Below are 18,200 nucleotides of genomic sequence, written 5' to 3'. Positions count from 1 at the left end.
GTTTACATATGACGTAACTTTTCCCTTCAATGTCAATGGTGTTTAATGTTTTGATGTTTAATTTACATCATATTTAGCAGAATTCTGACGTCATTTCTCCATTCATTGTCAATGGCAAATATTGAGACGTGCGGGGACAAAAGCTGTTTATAGAAGGGACTAGCGCCCCTTAAAAATCACACTTGTGTGAAGTGAGGGGCGCTCTTATCATCATACATCACATTCCGTGCTCAACCAATCAAATCATGTGCTACTGTGCTTTACAAACAGTACGCCGCATAGTTACACACAAACACACAAAGGTGTGCATAGGAGGGTCTAGCACCCCTCAAAAATGTATAGGCATACTGCAATGTCATAAGCTGCAGCTGTAACTTGTCCAGCGTGTGACATCATCACAGTATTTGTTCCAAAGCTGTACAGATTTGTGACATCATAGTACTGGGATGTGACATCACAATAACAGTCTTTGCTGATTCTGTCAGCTGAATGTCCCTTTAGAACACATTAGTGGAAAATTGGTGGCATTCAATACCATTTGGATTGTAATTATTAGGCCTACTTATAAGATGTATAACTTATAACTTGTATACCGTAACTTTAATACTATAGTCTATTACTCTGTTGATCTAACCGCAATGCAGTTTTTTGTTGTGTAAAACTATGTGGTTTAATAAACTGCTGAGAAAGTGGTCACTTATTCAACATAAGCTACTCTTTTGCAACCAGGTTGTTTTAACTTGAACTATAGAGGGAGAAGATAGACCACATTATTTTTGAGGGGCGCTAGGCCCTCCTATATAGAGGTTTAATGTTTGTTTTTAGTTCAATGTTAGTTTTAAAAACGCCATTGACAATGAAGAGAAAATGTACGTCATCTTGTCCCAAATACAAACATTAAATCCCATTAACAATAAAGACGTTGTAAGATGATAAGAGCGCCCCTCACTTCACTTCATTTTTTAATCAAATCTAAGAATTTGAATGAATGAAGGCATTAAATGGACTAGCCTCAAGCCGCCAGCCTATATTCCCCCCTTAGCCCTGCAAAAAAAGACACACAAATGGACCTTTAATTTAAAAGTTGACTCATGGATCTGTATGTTTAAAACTGATGTCCCATGTTCATCATTGACATTGAGGACGTTATACTGTACTTATGTACAGAGGTGTACGGTCAGGTCATCAGAACTCTGCTCTCAGTTCCAAAATTTAGATTAGCAATGGCGACCAGGGATTTGCCACTGGGGTACCAAAGTTGTGGAATGACCTACAGAGTAAATTAACAGTGAGATTTTGACTGTGTACAATCCATATTTTATTTAAGGTTTATCTGTATACGTCTTTTAAACTTCAGCTAAAACCCACACCTTTTTAAAACTATAGTTTTATATTGATACGCATTCTATTTCACTTCATCTTATTATGTATGCAAACCTTTTATTTCATTGTTATTATTTCATTGTTTGTCTAACAAACACTTAGACTAACACTTAGTAATTAAAAAAGCCTAGAGGAAAGTAATTCAAAATATATAGGGAAAGGCTTTTCTATTGAACAAACACTGTTTAAGAAGCTGCTTTTTGCCTACTTAGCCCCAACCTCATTCATAGTAGCCTAATCAGCGAGAAATACAAATGTAAGTTATTAGGCTATAACAAGATGCAGGAGTTATCTCCGGTTCCTCAAAGCATAGGCTACGCTACACCACTCAAAATAAAATGTTATTCATGCAGACCATTTGGGTAATTCAACTTTGTAAAGCAGTATTAATGGGGCTGTGTCATAGCACTGTTATAGAGGAGTGCTATTCCTGATTAGTAGGTTACCTTTTTGTTTGCCATACTATAGTCATAATGATTAGTATCCTGTTGTATCTTATCCTTGGTGAAACACCTATTGTCCCCCTTGAATAATTGAGATCAGTGGATTTTGCCTGCTTTATTATTTCCTTAGTCAGCAACTAGCTACTAGTTTTGTCCCCTAGATCAATTACCTTGTGTTCTCTGGTAACACAACCAGAGAAAGGGGGAGAGGGACTGTGTGTGTGTGTGTGTGTGTGTGTGTGTGTGTGTGTGTGTGTGTGTGTGTGTGTGTGTGTGTGTGTGTGTGTGTGTGTGTGTGTGTGTGTGTGTGTGTGTGTGTGTGTGTTGGGGGGGGGGGGGTTGGAGAGAGAGAGAGAGAGAGAGAGAGATTTGTGCCCACAATGGCGACTGTAGGTATGCTTAATACCTCTGGTTCCTTATCCGGGAACTACCTCTTACTCTGCTATTGGGCCATGGGGTCACGTGGTAAAAGTAACTTTACAGGGCTGCTCGCAAGTAGGAGGGCTTTATGGAGCAGAAAAACGACAAAGCTAGAAAAATTATTTTTCCACTCCAGAAATTAATGATCATGAGCTCGTATTTGATGGAGTCTAACTACATTGATCCGAAATTTCCTCCATGCGAGGAATATTCGCAAAATAGCTACATCCCAGAGCATAGTCCAGAATATTACAGCCGCGCAAGGGACTCTGCAGGCTACCAGCATCACCAGCAGGAGTTATATCCTCCGCGGGCGAGCTACCAAGACCGCCCGTATAACTGTGCAAGCATCCCTGAACCTGACACGCCAAGGGGACATGGACTACCCCATTCTGCCGCGCACCTGCTTGCAGGGAAGGGGCAGCCCGCCTCATGTGAGACCCCACAGTTATCCATGTCCCCCGCTACTCCACCAGCCGCAACCTCCGCCTGCAACCAGGCTACGCCGGAGCACCCAAACAGCTCAGCCTCCTCCAAGCAGCCCGTGGTGTACCCATGGATGAAGAAAATTCACGTCAGCTCTGGTAGGCAACTTGTGTGTTTATGTTCCCTGCACTCCTGCTCTTCTCGCTCCTCTCTCCCTTTCCCTCCCTTTATCAGCCCCTCTGACTCCCATCTCGTTGCCAGCCCCTGCTCCGATAGCGGGGAAGCCTTTGAAATGGCACAATTGAGGCGGATTTACGACTCGGCATTGGTAATTACACCCACCATAAATTTTATAGCCGAGGTATACTCAGGGCAGCCGTATCACCATGTGGCTTCTGCTGTTATGTATTGCGCGATGGAGAGAGAGGGGGAGATGAATAAGAAAAAAAAGATTGAGCTTTGTAATCTTGCATTAATAATTTAGCCCATAGTTGGATGTGAGTGTCCTCTCATTACGCTGAGAAGTTCTTAACTCCCCATTTAAATTTCTCAAACAGCTAAACATTCATATCCAATAAATCTTTCAGCCCATATCTCAGTTGAGGCCATTCTTGTTTACACCTCCTTTCCTCCCTTTCTGTCTCCCTTTCTTTCCACTTCTCCCCTTTTCCAGTGTCTGGTTACAATGGGACGGAACCCAAGCGGTCTAGGACAGCATACACTCGACAGCAGGTCTTAGAATTGGAGAAGGAATTCCACTATAACCGATATTTAACTCGACGGAGGCGCATCGAGATTGCCCATACCCTGGTTCTCTCCGAGCGACAGATTAAAATCTGGTTTCAAAACCGCAGGATGAAATGGAAAAAAGATCACAGGCTGCCGAACACCAAAGTGAGATCGTCTTCCTCCTCCGGGTCCAACACAAGCTCAGCAGCCGGCGCTGTTGCCGCTGCCTCGGCCACTAGTGCTGCTGCTGCGGCTACACCCGATGAACTTTCCGGAGCACAGCATGGCGAGGATATTACCAGGTTATAAAACCACGTCAAGATTGGGTATAGGAAGAAAAAAAAGGACTGGTTATTTATAGAACAATTATATATTTTGTTTTCGTAGGTTGTGCGGTTTCCTTTAAGTCCAAAGTTATATAAAATGCATGTTATTATATAGCATGGATTACTGCGAATACCGATGAATTATTTTTACGTGACTACAGGGTTTAATTTATTTGAAGCAGAATTAAAATGATGTTTTTTATGAAAAATGTTTTGAATGAAGGAGAAAAAAATCTAGAAAAAAAATGTACATTTTATCAAAATGTTATTGTGGGCCATTCTTTTGCCCATGTTGCCCAAGGTGAAATGCACAATCTATTTATTTCAAACAACACTGGAAGGAAATTATTATTATTATAGTTATTTTTGGTAAAAAGCTGAAAACCACACCATTGATCTTGAACTTGTATGTTTAGGATGAAAAAAACAATGTGTGAATTACCTCGTGTACTTCAAAAACAGGGTTTTGATTTACAATTTAGTTTAGTGGTGTTGATGTTGTGTTCTAGACCGTTAAAAGCAGATTATTGTGAAATGCAATAAACGGAGTTTAGTGTACTTGTGATAATCATATTGGTCAATAAAACAGTGAGTGTCTCTATAGTTTTACATAACGTTTTTGGTTGAACTTCATTCATGGCCAGCTGAGGTATATATATTGTTTTGGCTATGGAGTGATAACGCCTTATAGAGAAGTGTACAGTTCCATTGTGTGAGTATTTCTATATATTTGAACCATTTTCATCAAGGAAAACACAAGTCACTGTGTCTACAGCCATGATTGTGTTTATGGAATAACTGCTGCTCAACCTTTCATCTTTATTTATACCAGTGTATAGAGACATTTGCCCGGCATAAACACAGATAGTCTTATGTATTTGTGTGTTTAGCCTTGCACTCAAAATGGACTCCGATTATTTCTGGAAACGGAAAATTGCAAATGGAATGGTTTTGTGCTGTGCATATATTATATATACGTGCAACCTCATCTGTCTGAAGGGCATTCAATTAACCATAAAAGACAAGCCATTGAGGCCCATGTAGACTGCACTGCATCTGTGACATGCAGTGCCACGAATCCCAGCCGGCTTTTCATTCTCATTTACTGACTTATGGAAAAATAAAAGCTGCATGCCGAATTTTGAACCCTTTTACAAATATGTGTTAGAAATTAAACGATAAATTGTTGTCAAAAAATTATTCTTAATTCATTTTGTAACCTAAGTAGTTTGCCCTGCTTTTATAGACCATGACACCATTATGCGACTGGAGTTTTCAAATGTAAAAGAAAAAAATAAAATAAAGTCGTGTATAAGAGATAGTATTGAACAGAATGCGTCATGTGGTCTTGCATGGTTTCACATCGGTGATGGTGAATGATGTAGCAGACTCGATGTTATGAAACAGGCCTTGTAAATAGGAAAGATGGCCGTCATGTTTACTTGTGTCGTTCACCATTTGTGCCTTTTGCTTGTTCATTTTACTCTGGGAGTGTGCAAATGGAACCAAATGGACCCTTTATGAGTCCATTTGGTTCCATTTGCACACAGAGTTAAACTAACATTATGTATTTTACTGTGCTGTGTGTTGCATTGTACTACTATTGCCAAATACAGTTTGTCATACAGTGCAGCTGACGACAAAACTGTCAAACTGAATACAATTTTTTAAAAACGGCGCTAAGCCTCTCACTCTATACGTCATCTGGCAAGTGGACCAACACACAGTTAAAGTCTTTACGACTGTAGACATGGGACTAGTATAGGCAGCATATTATTATTATGCTGTATAAGCCTGTAACAATTTGACAGAAAACCAAACTATATTCCCTTAAAGGGATGGTTTGCCATTGCATTATTTTCTCACGCAGATACATTCATTTTTTAAACACATTTGGCAGCAAACGTTTTTTTTTTTTAGAACTGAATGCTTGGGTTGGAGCATAACTTGAGCACGAAGACCCGCAATGAATGTGATAGATTATTGAAATTGTGACTTGAATGGACATTATAAAATGCCTTGCTTGGTGGGGGGCAGGGGAGCACAAAGGAGAGAGGTATTCCAGATCATTAATCTTGCGCCACAGAGTATTGTGATATATGCTTGCAATATAATTCTAATGACAACAAACAATTTTGATGCGCGCAAATATTATGTACCAGAGTACCAGACAAAAGCCTGCCCGCGGTTTCGAAATCTGTGAGTTTAAATGGACTTGGAAATAGCCATTTTGCTAAAACTTTAAGCAGTATTTTCCTTTTTGTTTATATGGACGTGCCTCTGGAGTGGCGCTCGAGAGAATGGGGCTCAGACGGGGCGCTGAAAAATGAATTCAGAAGCCTTTATGTTGCCGGACAGATTAGAGAAATTAATGTGCACGCCTCGGTCGCAGCATCCCTCCAATCTCTTTCTAGGCCCTGTCGCCTCCATGTCGCGAGGCTGAAAAGGTACTTTATTGAAGTTTGGGGCGAACCGCGAGAAGGCCGAGTTCACCTCGAGGACACGTTTTCTGTCCCATTAGGCTTATTTCAGTCTGGATGGCCGACCTTTCCAACCCTGTGACCCGACGGGCTCTCATGTGCGTGTACCTTCTGTGTGTAACCCTCGTTGCTCCCCCTTGGCCTCCGCTTTCTTTGTGGGTTTTGCCGCTGTGCGCCCGTAGAGAGGCCTAGTGTGGAAGAGCATCTCTGAATGTGTTGCTCCCATTGTTACCCTTCGTATTGTGACCCGAGAGAGAGAGCGAGAGCGGCGAACTCTCGTACGGACTGTCCCCTTCTCAAGCGCGCCCTTTATCCTTGTAGGACATCCTATACAAATCTGCAGGACTTCCAAAATAGGGTGATTGTGGTGGTAACGCGAGAGCTAATGCTATCTCCTGTAATGGGAGACAGTAGAGTAGACAACACAGTAAAATCCTGAGAGAGTTACTTTAACTTCAAGAGTATACAAATGTAACCAAATGCACAATTTGGTTACATTTGTATATGCCTACTCTTAGGATTTTACTGTAGCACAATCTACTTTTTTTCCTTCTTTTTTTTGCCCCTCAGATGTAGTGCTTTCAAAACAGGCAAGCAGAATGTTCTGAAGTAGGCTATTCTGAAACCAGCTTTAATTTGAAGTTCACTGAAGTTGAACTTTTCATGCAGTCACTGCTCAGTGGATGGGTGTTATAGGCATTGAAATCTAAACCACGTGAGCCGAAAGTATAGCTTGTGTACTTTTCAATTTCCTGTCAAATAGGCTATATTACACCAAATTAATCTTGATGGGAACAAACGAACTTGTGTAAAATCTGCTTTGAATAATGATACCACTCACATAAAAAAAAAAAAAAAAAAACGTATAGCCTGTATAGCAAACCCCATGGCACAATTTGCGTAAAACCCCTAAAATGAGTTCAGGCAGGGCTTATGTCTTTCTTGACTCTAGAATAAAAAGGTCTCAGACCAGACCAGCACATCCTTTCCTGCACGAGTCCTGCACGTGTCCCTGTCTAGAAAGGCCGGAAAGTTTGAACCCTGCATGGCTTACATGTCTGACCATGTTATCTCCCCCTAGAAACACACATTCTGCATAGTGCACTTAACGCCTTAACTCGACGCCTCCGTAACAATGCGGTGTGTGTGTGTGTGTGTGTGTGTGTGTGTGTGTGTGTGTGTGTGTGTGTGTGTGTGTGTGTGTGTGTGTGTGTGTGTGTGTGTGTGTGATTGAATATTGATTGGAAATTGATTGATTGCATACTCTATTTTGTAGTTTGTAAATACAGTGGTGCATACGATACGTATATACAATGTAACTGTTAGTCAACATCATAATTTACTCATTATGACCAGCCAAAACTATACTTCTGCACAGAAAAGTAATAAAATAATTATTTGGGAAAAACATTAGATCAAACCAAAATCTAGCATGCTCTGATATGAGATTAGTTTGGGAAGAACTATTGCTTGAATTAATAAAATTTGGTCTTGATTTACGAACTTGGCGCTGCATTAATACATGCAGAACCAGGTTCGTGTTATTAGGTTAGGTTGAAAGTAAGAGCAATTGCTCTTAACTACTTTCAACCTAGCGTCCTTATTTGGGTATTATATAAAAAATAAATGTTTTAAAATGTAGTTCAGACCCGCGGGTGTATTGTATCATTTTAACTATTTCACGCGACACCGTCGTACGGTGAAGTACTTAAAACGGGGCTTATGGTTAAGCACACAAGTCGGGCTGCATGGACAACATTGCCCAGCATCACCCATATCAATTTCATGACTTCTTGGGGTTTGAATAGGCATGACCAGACAGACAGTGTCTGTTCCACGTGGCACTGCTTTCATATGGACAACAAGACTCATGGACAGAATGTCTTCTCTAGACAGAGCACTTATAGGGTGGTGCTAAAGCCTGCATTGTAAAACTGATGAATCAGATCGCACAGATAAATCAGCAGCGTGCATTTACCTATGAGGGTGGAACATGGACCCATAAGGGTGTGCCATTTCACATGCAGTGATAGCCTATATGAATCAGATCACACAGACAATATTATGCAGTGTAAATTTAACTATGAGAGTGTAAAATGGCCCCATTTCACAGTAATAATTTAACTGAGTTTTAATTAACACTTCGGATTTATATGTGCAGTCACATATATAGCTATACAATATAAAATATAAAATACTGTTTAAACAGCCTATAACAGGTCGGATCCTTCGGAAGTTGTTCATTAGATATACATTTACAGCATATATATATATATATATATATATATATATATATATATATATATATATATATATATATATATATACTGAAACGAGTGGCTTCTAAAACTTGAAAATACAAACATTCAATATGCCTATTATATTGCTCAGCTCTAAAATAACGCGTTGGTGTTGTATTATTAGGCCTGCACACTGGGCTATATTACGCACGGCTTATAGTCCACGCAGTGGAAACTTTTCTAATATGTAAACACTTTCAACAGACAAGCGAGCGCTCAGTATCACCTTCCTCAGTTTACTTTTCCGCGTCACTCCATAAACATGCTAGTTAGGGATGTTTCCACGTGTTTCCGTAAGATTGTATAAACTGATCTATTTTTCTCCACAAAAGCACAACCACCTTTGTTGATTGATAATTGGTAATACATGAAAACATTTTATTATATTGTATACAAATTCATTATCTTTCGTTCAACTTTACTTGCATGGCTGCCCCTCCTTTGTATTTTTGGGCTACTATAGACCATTACTATAGACCATTACTTTGACTTAGACTTGTCAGAAATAGGTTTTAGCAGTCGAATTATTAGCACCGTGCAGAAATCTATTGCGTTTTGTTTGAAGTTCGTTGTTTAACATTAGGGTACACAGTAAATCAGAATGCATGTTCCTCTGTCTTTGATTTGAGATGGTTTTAATCTCACAACGATTCTTCTGCAGCTCACATTCCACTCCTGGCTCACGTTGATTTATAGTCGCCTCTGGCAAGGAATCTCACTTGGAAGACATAAAAATAAAACTTTACACAAACACATCAAATTGTTTGAACAAGACCAAATGCTAAGCAAAAAAATATATCGACTATTGTGATGGTGCTATAGTTTATTACCTGGTATATTGTCTATTATATTGGTAAAGTTAAATATTTGTCCATTTGTTTCAGGTTGAGTCTTTGGTGTAGTCAGTGTATGTATATATGCAACGTCGGATAGAGTATAGAGTATTGTTATGGGGTGTGTTGTGTAGTGTTTAAACGGCAGTCATGGCAGTTGCATAAAGGCGCAGCGGCAGAGTTGAAACAGGGGTCACACTGCTATTTTCCAGGGACAGAGAGGCTCTCTCCTCTCGCATTGACCAGAGGTGGGTGTGTCATAAATCCGTAAATCTCTGCTCCCATCGGCTCACCCAAGGGAGCAGATGTAGCTACTCTCTCTCCCACCCCCCTCTCTCTCTCTCCTCCCCTCTCTCTTCACCATGCAGAAAGAAAGGAAAGAAAGAAAGAAAGAAAGAAAGAAAGAAAGAAAGAAAGAAAGAACCCAGAGAGCTGAGATATGGACGAGAGCCTGCATTTGCATAAAGTTAACTTTAAAACAATACAAACTGTAAAACAACACCATGATAATATGATTAACTTAATTGTTAATATATATGATCCATTGAATATTAATAGTTTTAAGTCGCATGAAGCAGTGACGTTGAGCAATTTGAAAACCTATACAGTAGACCCTTAAATAAAATAAAATCAGGAAATTATGTATTTGACAAACATGCCTTTAATACGCTGTCACCGCATATAACGCCTATATGAGAAATATTCCATGGGCCTGTTTGCTGCATCGCTCAGGACCATGAAATGACACTCTCCTTCATTCATTGGAAGCCTGCATCATGGTTGATGGCAAAGAGAGAGTCATTGACTGCATTTAATAACTTTTATGATTATGTTATGACCACATTACCGTTGTCAATTCATCATTTATAGTTTAATGTGGTTAAGTAATTTACTTGATTAGTTCACCAAAGTGATCCTGCATGGCTCCTATTTTGCTCACAGTCACACACACAGTAAAATCATCAATTTAACCCTTAAGTCTGGGTTACTTGGTCGCGTGCCATGATGTCATGCTGCATGATATCATGGCATCATGCTTTCGTCATGCATCATGCATGACTCATGCATGATGCATGTAACTTATACATCAGCTATTTTTGGCAGAGGAAAAAGTGGACCCATGGACCCTTTTACACTTTCTCAGTCAAATTAACATACCCCAGATTTGTTTCGCTGCATGTGCAGTGTGCACCAGTTGCATGCCAATTTGATAGGTCCCTTGTGATGCTGTGGTTGTGGTTAATAGTGGCTTCCTCTATCAGCATCATTCTCGGTTACATCGTGTGTGTGTGTGTGTGTGTGTGTGTGTGTGTGTGTGTGTGTGTGTGTGTGTGTGTGTGTGTGTGTGTGTGTGTGTGTGTGTGTGTGTGTGTGTGTGTGTGTGTGTGTGTGTGTGCGTGCGTGCGCGTGTGCGTGTGTGTGTGTCATAAGTGCATGCGCAAAGACATTCCCAACAGTCACCTGTTATTAACTTCCAATTTGTCAAGTTTCCTAGAGGCAGAATTATAGGCTAATAGACTATTTTAAAACACAGCATTTGTGTTGGTATTTTCTGCTCTTTACTGCCATTCTAGGAAGTTGTAAAGATGGAAATCCATCTTCGTTGAAATCGCTATAGCTCACTAAATATCTGGAAACATAGCTTTAGTTTTCTTGTAGAACCAGAGAAGTGAAAGTTATACTGCCACATCCTTTACTGTGTGACACTTTATTGGTTCAAAGACTAGGATTTATGTTTGTATGTGTCCTCAAAGCATATGTTACAGCTTGTAGGCTATAACTGCAGCAGGATCACATTAATAACATGTCAACATAAGGACTGGATAGGCCTCTGTGGATCAAATCAAATCAAAGTATACTGATATTGTGACAATAACTTTACAAAATATTTTTTCCCCAAAAAATTGTCAAAAATAGTAGATCTACAAGCTCACATCATGGCCATTATATTGTGATGTAAGCTTGTAGAACAGCTATATTTTCACAGATGTTTAGCAGATACGCGCTCTCAGTGCTCCTTGATGCTAAGCATTGTGAACTTGTAGATCTGCTACTCTATTTTCACTATTTTGAGTAAATATAAAATAGGACATTGCATCATCAAAATACATAAATTTTGTCATATGGCATATCATGATATTGGGATGTCCAAAATCCCAGACAAATAGTCTCACAACATCAATATATTACATGCTTACGCATGCTTTATATGCAAAAGTCAGGCATGTTTGGGAAGTTGACAATGCGTGTCTTTTCCTCAAGTATGAAGTGCAGTCTGCAAACTCCAGCTTTTCATTTCACTCTGCATTGTTTACAGCAATATAGGGCACTGAGCCCATAAATCTTCCCCTTGCTCTGCCAAGACAGGGCCATTTGTATGCACCGTTTTAACCGACAGCATCCTCTGCCCATTAACGTCCTCTCTCCGGCTCTCTCAGTCTCCTCTTATCTGCCCAGCTCTGTCCCATGGAAATACATTAACTGATCCATGCATTCGTTGAAGCCGCCCTGAAAACTAATGCAGGTTTTGTTTTTTTGTTAAAAAGGTTAACGGATATCTAATTCGTTGCCAGAAAGCTGGCGCATTAAGGGAAGCTCAAACTTGTTGCAAGGACATTTTATAACTTTTCCGCCCCCCCACCCACAAGTCTGTTTTAGTGGCACAGATTGCCTTGAGTTTCCTGCGTTTACGCTATCGATTATTGGCATGGGGAATAAGAGTTTATCGATGGTTTCTTTGGCTGTTTGTGTCAGCAACCTAGAGAGCGCAGAAGGTAAGGAGGAATTGTAAAAGGGTTGACACCCAGAGCGACCGGCGCGCTTTTGTGTGAGAGAGAAAAATGATTTATTGCCATCGAGGCGGTTCAACCAGAGTTCACGGAGAATTGTGGTGCAGGCGCGGAGGAGCTAAATGATGGTCTTGCTGAGCTAGTATATCATAGATTCTATCTCCAATCCAGAGAGTGTGTTCAAGGGGTAGAGGCAAGGAAAACAAACCGAATTTAATTACTTTCTTCCATTTCATTCAACTTAAAGGTTGATGCCTAATGCAGCCCAGCAAATATGAGGAGGATGGTGGTGATGATGATGATGATGGTGATGATGATGATGATAATATAACGTGGTTGGGAGTTTAAAATATAAATGGATGCAATTAGATGCTATTACATCTAGATTTATCTCCAATTTTGTAAACGTTTGCACAGCTTTGTGACTTTTAGGCCTGCATCACTTATCGTCATATATAGCCCACCTATGGGCTTCTATAGGCCTGTAGGCCTATAGGCTACCCGCTTTGGCCAAACCATATTATATAATCAGCTTAAGCTTTTATATAGCCTATGTAAACATTCGTGTATTTTGGTCGTCAACGCTAAAAAAACTAAACATTTACAGAATGTGTTTTGTTTTCGAAATTCACTCCAGAGATAACAATAAAAATCAATTCCATGTGGAATTGGTGGATCATTACGCGCAGCCACAAAGCCTTGGCGCATGCATGAGTGGGCGTGTCCACCAATGTCCCTTGATTGGACAACCCAGTCAAAACCAAATCATTCCGTGTGTCTGTGTAATGGAAACATTTGGAGCGCGGAGGGTCAGGTAGAAACCTCCGGTGACAGTGTGCTGTAAACGGCATAGTCAACCTGGAATGCATAATCCATCACTCCCCGAGAGACGTGCAGAGAGAGGGCTTCTCTCGACAGCTTTGCTGTGGTGAAACATCAGACGAAAACCTAGAACACCTAAAGCCGATTTCAGCATAGATGGATAATGGTATACCACGAACCAACATCATTCTTCAGAATTCTCCCCTTTGTGCTATTTTTTTTCGTTTAGATGCAAGTCCAGTTCTGCCTTGTGGAATCCAAGTTTGTGGACATTTGGTTTGGAAAAAATGTGATTGTGCTACAACACACAGGCCTCTGTTATATAGAATGAAAAGTAGACACCACCAAAATAGTTACCAAATAGAATTTATTATGTATATTTTTCCATGGTTTGCGTTGTAAAATGCACATTTTAATTGCAATACACCTTGATAGATGTCCCTTTGAGATCCTCGTTGTACAACGGCGCATAGGAGGTTTTACATAATGCTCTCTTTGTCTCTTTGTCCATCCAACCATGTAAAATACTTTGCTTTGGTTTGCTTTTACAAATGTGGGGTAAGGCTACTGTTGATCCCTGGCCGACAGAGCCCACTACAGGCATGCAATACAATACACATGATGGAATAATAAATGCCCAAATACAGTATATTCCTTTTTGCTATTCTTTAATGATTGTCCCCTTTGTCTTTGTGTGGCAATGAGTGTCAACCCTTTGTCTGACCACTCCCAGTGAATCCTATTAAGTCGAAGGCTATACACTTCGAGTGCGGTAGCTTTAGCATACTGTAAATAGAAGGCAAGGTTCTTCGATGTAAATGAGCAGGTAAATGGACCGCGCACTTAGCAATTCAATATAATCGATTAGTCTTAAAACGACAAACAAATAAATAAATGGCAGCGTATATGAGACCAGCCAGACGACTCTAGGAACAGCAGGGAAATTAGGGAGAATTAAAAATGCACAATGAGAATAATTATTTATCATCAGCATGTTTGACATCCCACAATTGCTTTTCCTTCTGACATTCCAAAATATTCAAACAAATTAGGCTATTAATTGTTGTTGAGACAGATTATAGACTCGGACACAAGACAATCAGACACAATGTATAGGACTATATAGCCATTGATATAACCTACCTACCAGACCACACAAGTTCGGAAAGAGAAGTTTCAAGACCTCGGGGCTTAAAAAAAAGAAGTGTCCTGTCAAAAAGAATTACAGAGTGAAATGAGCTAAGTTAGTTTCTAATCACTCGGTTGGTTATGAGCGCGCTCTCTCTCCTCTCTCACTCTCCCCTCTCTCTCTCACTCACGCACACACGCAAGCGCGCGCGCACACACACACAAACACGCGCACACACACGCGCGCACACACACACGAAACCACTCTGTCAATTTCTCTCCCCATATAGTATAGCCTAAACACTTTTCTGCCGTTCTAGTCTCACCCTCTCAGAAATTGCATATTGATTAGACTGTTGTTCCACACAGTATTCATATTCTATTGTTTTTTTCTTTTTGTTCTTTATCCGTAGGGTGAAGCAGCTGCATATAAAAAAGCTTGTCTGAAAACATATCACAGAAAGCTTGTCCCAGCAGCGTGTCAAGTTGCCAGCAGAATATTTTGCAACTCCAGAGTGCAGTCATTGGAGGATGGCACCACGTGACCATGCATGGCAGCCTTCTGCTGGTAAATATTATTCAAATGTTCCACATGTCTATTCCAACCGAAGTCATTCTCCCTTTATGCATGTGTGCTTTCAAGCTTAATTGTGCAGGGGATATTAGACAACCTTAGCTTTTTTCCAACACTGTTGAGGGTTTAATTGTTTCGTTTTTTTTGCTTTTTTGATGAGCTATAGGCATACCTGTATACATGGACCCGCAGCAGTCTGTCCAGTTGCAGCTGCACAGCAACAATTTCCCTCTGTGCTCTGGACAGGTGCCAACAGTGAACATGGCCTACGGTGGAGGAAGAGGCCCAGTCATGCAACTTAACCAGCGAAACATGACCTCCTCTTCTGTTCGTGTCCGTTCCAGGTCGAGCCCGGATGAGCGGTTTAGGAGGTGCCCACTGGAATCTCTGGATGAGGACCATGGCAAGGACATGGTGGACTCCAGGAACACGAGCTGCAGTCCATTCACCATCTGCCGTCCAGGATTAATCTTTCCCTGGATGAATCCAAGGACAACTGACTCAAATCAATCAGGTGAATTCAGATTTAGTTTTTTGGGTCTGTTCAAGGTTAACCACTTGAACACTATATAGCATCCCTATTCTGGGGGGCGAAAATATCAGATCTACAAGCTCTACAGATCTGCAAGCGCAAAACATTGCAACACATGATCACAAAGGAAAATGATGTAATTTTCTGTAATTTTCTTAAACTGCCAATAAAGTATTCTATCTATCTATCTATCTATCTATCTAAAGGCTATAGATGTTGTGAGCTTGTTGGTCTGCTCTTTTCTTGTGTGTAAGTGATTTGGTGTATAAGGAAAAAGGAGCGGACCAAGTATCCCATAAGTCACAAAGTAACATAACATTAATGTTGGAATAACGTAGAGGGGACATTTTGATGTATAGTTTTTCATTTTGTATTTTATCACCGTGTAAGTGATTTGTCAAAGTCAAATGTTGCTATTAATCAGAAAAAAGAATGGTTCATCCAAAAGCCCCCTTCCCCCAAATCTTTCACAATTGATGCCAAAATGTAAACATCAAAATAACCTAAATATGTCACCTTCATTTAATGCTATAACAATGCTAACAATATTAACAATCGTTTAATGGATTTTCTCCATACCATAATGTGTGTAGACTCTCAAACCCCTCTTAGGTGTATAAATGTATATGAATATTATATCTGGGTAACCAAAATATTAACTTTATGATGCAAATCATTTATTTTCCTCTTACACCCAGTAATTCAGCACTGAAATTCACTGAAATTCAGCACTATAGCTGTATAGGCAACAAAAAGCTTTACTGTCAAACAAACCGTTACAATTACAGTGTATGTCAGAGTCGGTTACAATGGCAATTCATATTTTTCAACACCTCACCTACTGTATATATTTTTTTTTATATCAATCAAATTGCATAAATAGCTATACAGTCAAGCCCTAACAGCAGAACAGTTGCCTCTTTATGTGAATATGGGCCTTATTTAATCTCTATTAACAACTGTATGCTGTATTGTTATCAACTGAGAGGCGGTATTGCTCATATACATGTCAAATGGAATCTCTAATGGTGGTTATTTTCAGTGGAGGTCCCAAGGTACCTTTTAAGTGACTGAGATGGGGATTTGACAGGTCTGCTTCCGTGTGTGGCTGTGATTAATGTGGGCTGTCATCCAGCGGTAGTGGCGTCAGATGTTTCCCCCAGACTGTTTCTTCGGGAGCTAACTTTGCCCCGAACACATGACAGAATAGACAGCGAGTCTTGTACACCGTCTCAGGCATGACTGTATACACAGGAAAGGCTTAGGGGTCCACTCGATCGCAGGAGTGATTGGTAGGGGATTAACACTGGGCTTACTGGTACTTACAAAGAGTTTTACATCTTTTATGACAGACTCATCGGTTAATTTGACACTGCCTTTATTATGTCCCTTGTTTTACTAATGCACTCTCCCTTTGGCACCAGTCAGCGGTGGTCCAAAGGCGGGTCTCCCAGGCGGAGTCAGAGATGGCGCCCGGAGGGAGCGGACAGCCTTCTCCAACAGCCAACTGCTGGAACTGGAGAAGGAGTTCCACTTCAGCCCGTACCTGTGCCGGCCTCGGAGGATAGAGATGGCTGCCGGGCTGCGGCTCACCGACCGGCAGGTCAAGATCTGGTTCCAGAACCGCAGGATGAGATACAAGAGGGAGCACACGGACAGATGGATAGGTAGGCCGTGCCAGTGGGTCCCACACTCCGCCCCCCTCAGCCCGGGATCGCGTGCTGCTGGACACTTGAGGTTCCCAGGTGCATGCCTTGTCAGAACTTCCTCCGCCAACTCCTCAAATCTGCAATTTGTGGATTGTGATCAGATGTCTTTGCCTCTTGGTCCTCAGAGTGAGACCAACGGCAGCCAATATATTTGTGTTAACCATGTGGACTTGTCCCATCTCAGCTGTTTACCCCCATCTGTTGCAGATGGTGCACAGTCATGCTCTACTGGCACAGATAGTTGTCAATATCACCAAGCTGGTATTTCGAAACCCGTCCTGGGGTTCAGTGATGCCCATCCCAGCTCTTACAGTCATCAGGATATCATTGACACGGCCACTCTCCCTTATTTGTAAAAGACTAACAGAAGTCTGGTTAACATCCAGCACTGAGATCCCCTCAGGTTTCCCCTCTGCTATTCATTGAACTTTTTAATTAGATTATATTAACTTGTTTTAATTACAGAATAACCATAGAGATGTAATTGTTTTTACTCAATCATGGCCACTGTAGACAATTTGTCTTCCAGTAGCTGTACTTGCTGCCTAGATTACACATAATAGCATGCACAAGACATTTAACACAAATATTTGAGCAATAAAATAAGAAGTGGTTCTTTTTGCTGTAGTTTCGTGACTGTTGTTGTATTGTTATGCATGGTTGGTGCATGTTTAAATCATACTATACTGTAAGACAATTTTGTATTTTCTTCTATTGTCAGATAATAGATAAGTGGTTGTGCAACGGCTGGTTTGTATATATCAAATTATACCTAATTTTCATGTTGTGATTATGTACTGTAAATAGATCATTTGTGTAAAATGGCTAAACTGTGAAATGCACAAAAGTATGTTCATATTGAATGATGTTATATTTTTGTTACAGCCATTAAAGAATACAATATGTCTTTGATACTGTTCTTGATTAATTGAGATGTCATATACATGCTTAATAAATGCATTTGGGAAAACTGTGGCCCTTGTGTAATGTTTACCCCATTCATTGCTTATTAGAATTACATTTTCTTTCTAGCAGCAGTAGTACTTTATGATTAAGGAGTCCTGGATTACATCCCAAAAGAAGAAAAAAAATTAGAATGATTCTGTAATCAAATTTAGGCATGCTTTAGATTCATTGAGAACTCTACGATATTGTGCATTCATGTTGCACAATCTTGCCACACAAGCCTGAGAAGCCTCTCCCTCGTTCCTGCCTCCAAGTTCCCAACCATTAATCATTAAGACAAGGCAGTCTTTACAGCACTCTAACCACAAGCTCTGAACCCAGTGGGCGCCATGACAAGATC

General features: G+C 40.5%; 2 protein-coding genes across 3 annotated transcripts in view; both read left to right on the top strand.

Annotated features, from left to right (window-relative positions):
• LOC306917738 (homeobox protein Hox-A2b-like) overlaps nucleotides 1-17,839 on the top strand; it is a 128,589-nt gene extending 110,750 nt beyond the window's left edge. Inside the window, exons 3-5 of one of the 2 annotated variants that reach the window (XM_079495990.1) lie at nucleotides 14,493-14,647; nucleotides 14,998-15,167; nucleotides 16,610-17,839. In XM_079495990.1, the coding sequence (XP_079352116.1) occupies nucleotides 14,631-14,647; nucleotides 14,998-15,167; nucleotides 16,610-17,250 (828 nt within the window). In that variant the 5' untranslated portion in view covers nucleotides 14,493-14,630 and the 3' untranslated portion in view covers nucleotides 17,251-17,839. Of the gene's footprint in view, nucleotides 1-14,492; nucleotides 14,648-14,819; nucleotides 15,168-16,609 lie in introns of both variants that reach the window. The other variant, XM_079495989.1, reaches the window with a different exon arrangement.
• hoxc4a (homeobox C4a) lies at nucleotides 2,389-3,710 on the top strand (the record flags this gene model as incomplete). The annotated part of the gene is made up of 2 exons (XM_079520194.1): nucleotides 2,389-2,830; nucleotides 3,346-3,710. The coding sequence occupies 2 exons, from the start codon at nucleotides 2,389-2,391 to the stop codon at nucleotides 3,708-3,710; spliced, it is 807 nt and encodes a 268-aa protein (XP_079376320.1).
• Nucleotides 17,840-18,200: the final 361 nt, after the last annotated feature.

Source organism: Electrona antarctica (genome assembly GCF_951216825.1).
Source record: "Electrona antarctica genome assembly, chromosome: 2".
NCBI lineage: Eukaryota > Metazoa > Chordata > Actinopteri > Myctophiformes > Myctophidae > Electrona > Electrona antarctica.
The sequence above is the reverse complement of the archived record's forward strand: the minus strand, read 5'-3'. Positions and strand labels throughout refer to the sequence as shown.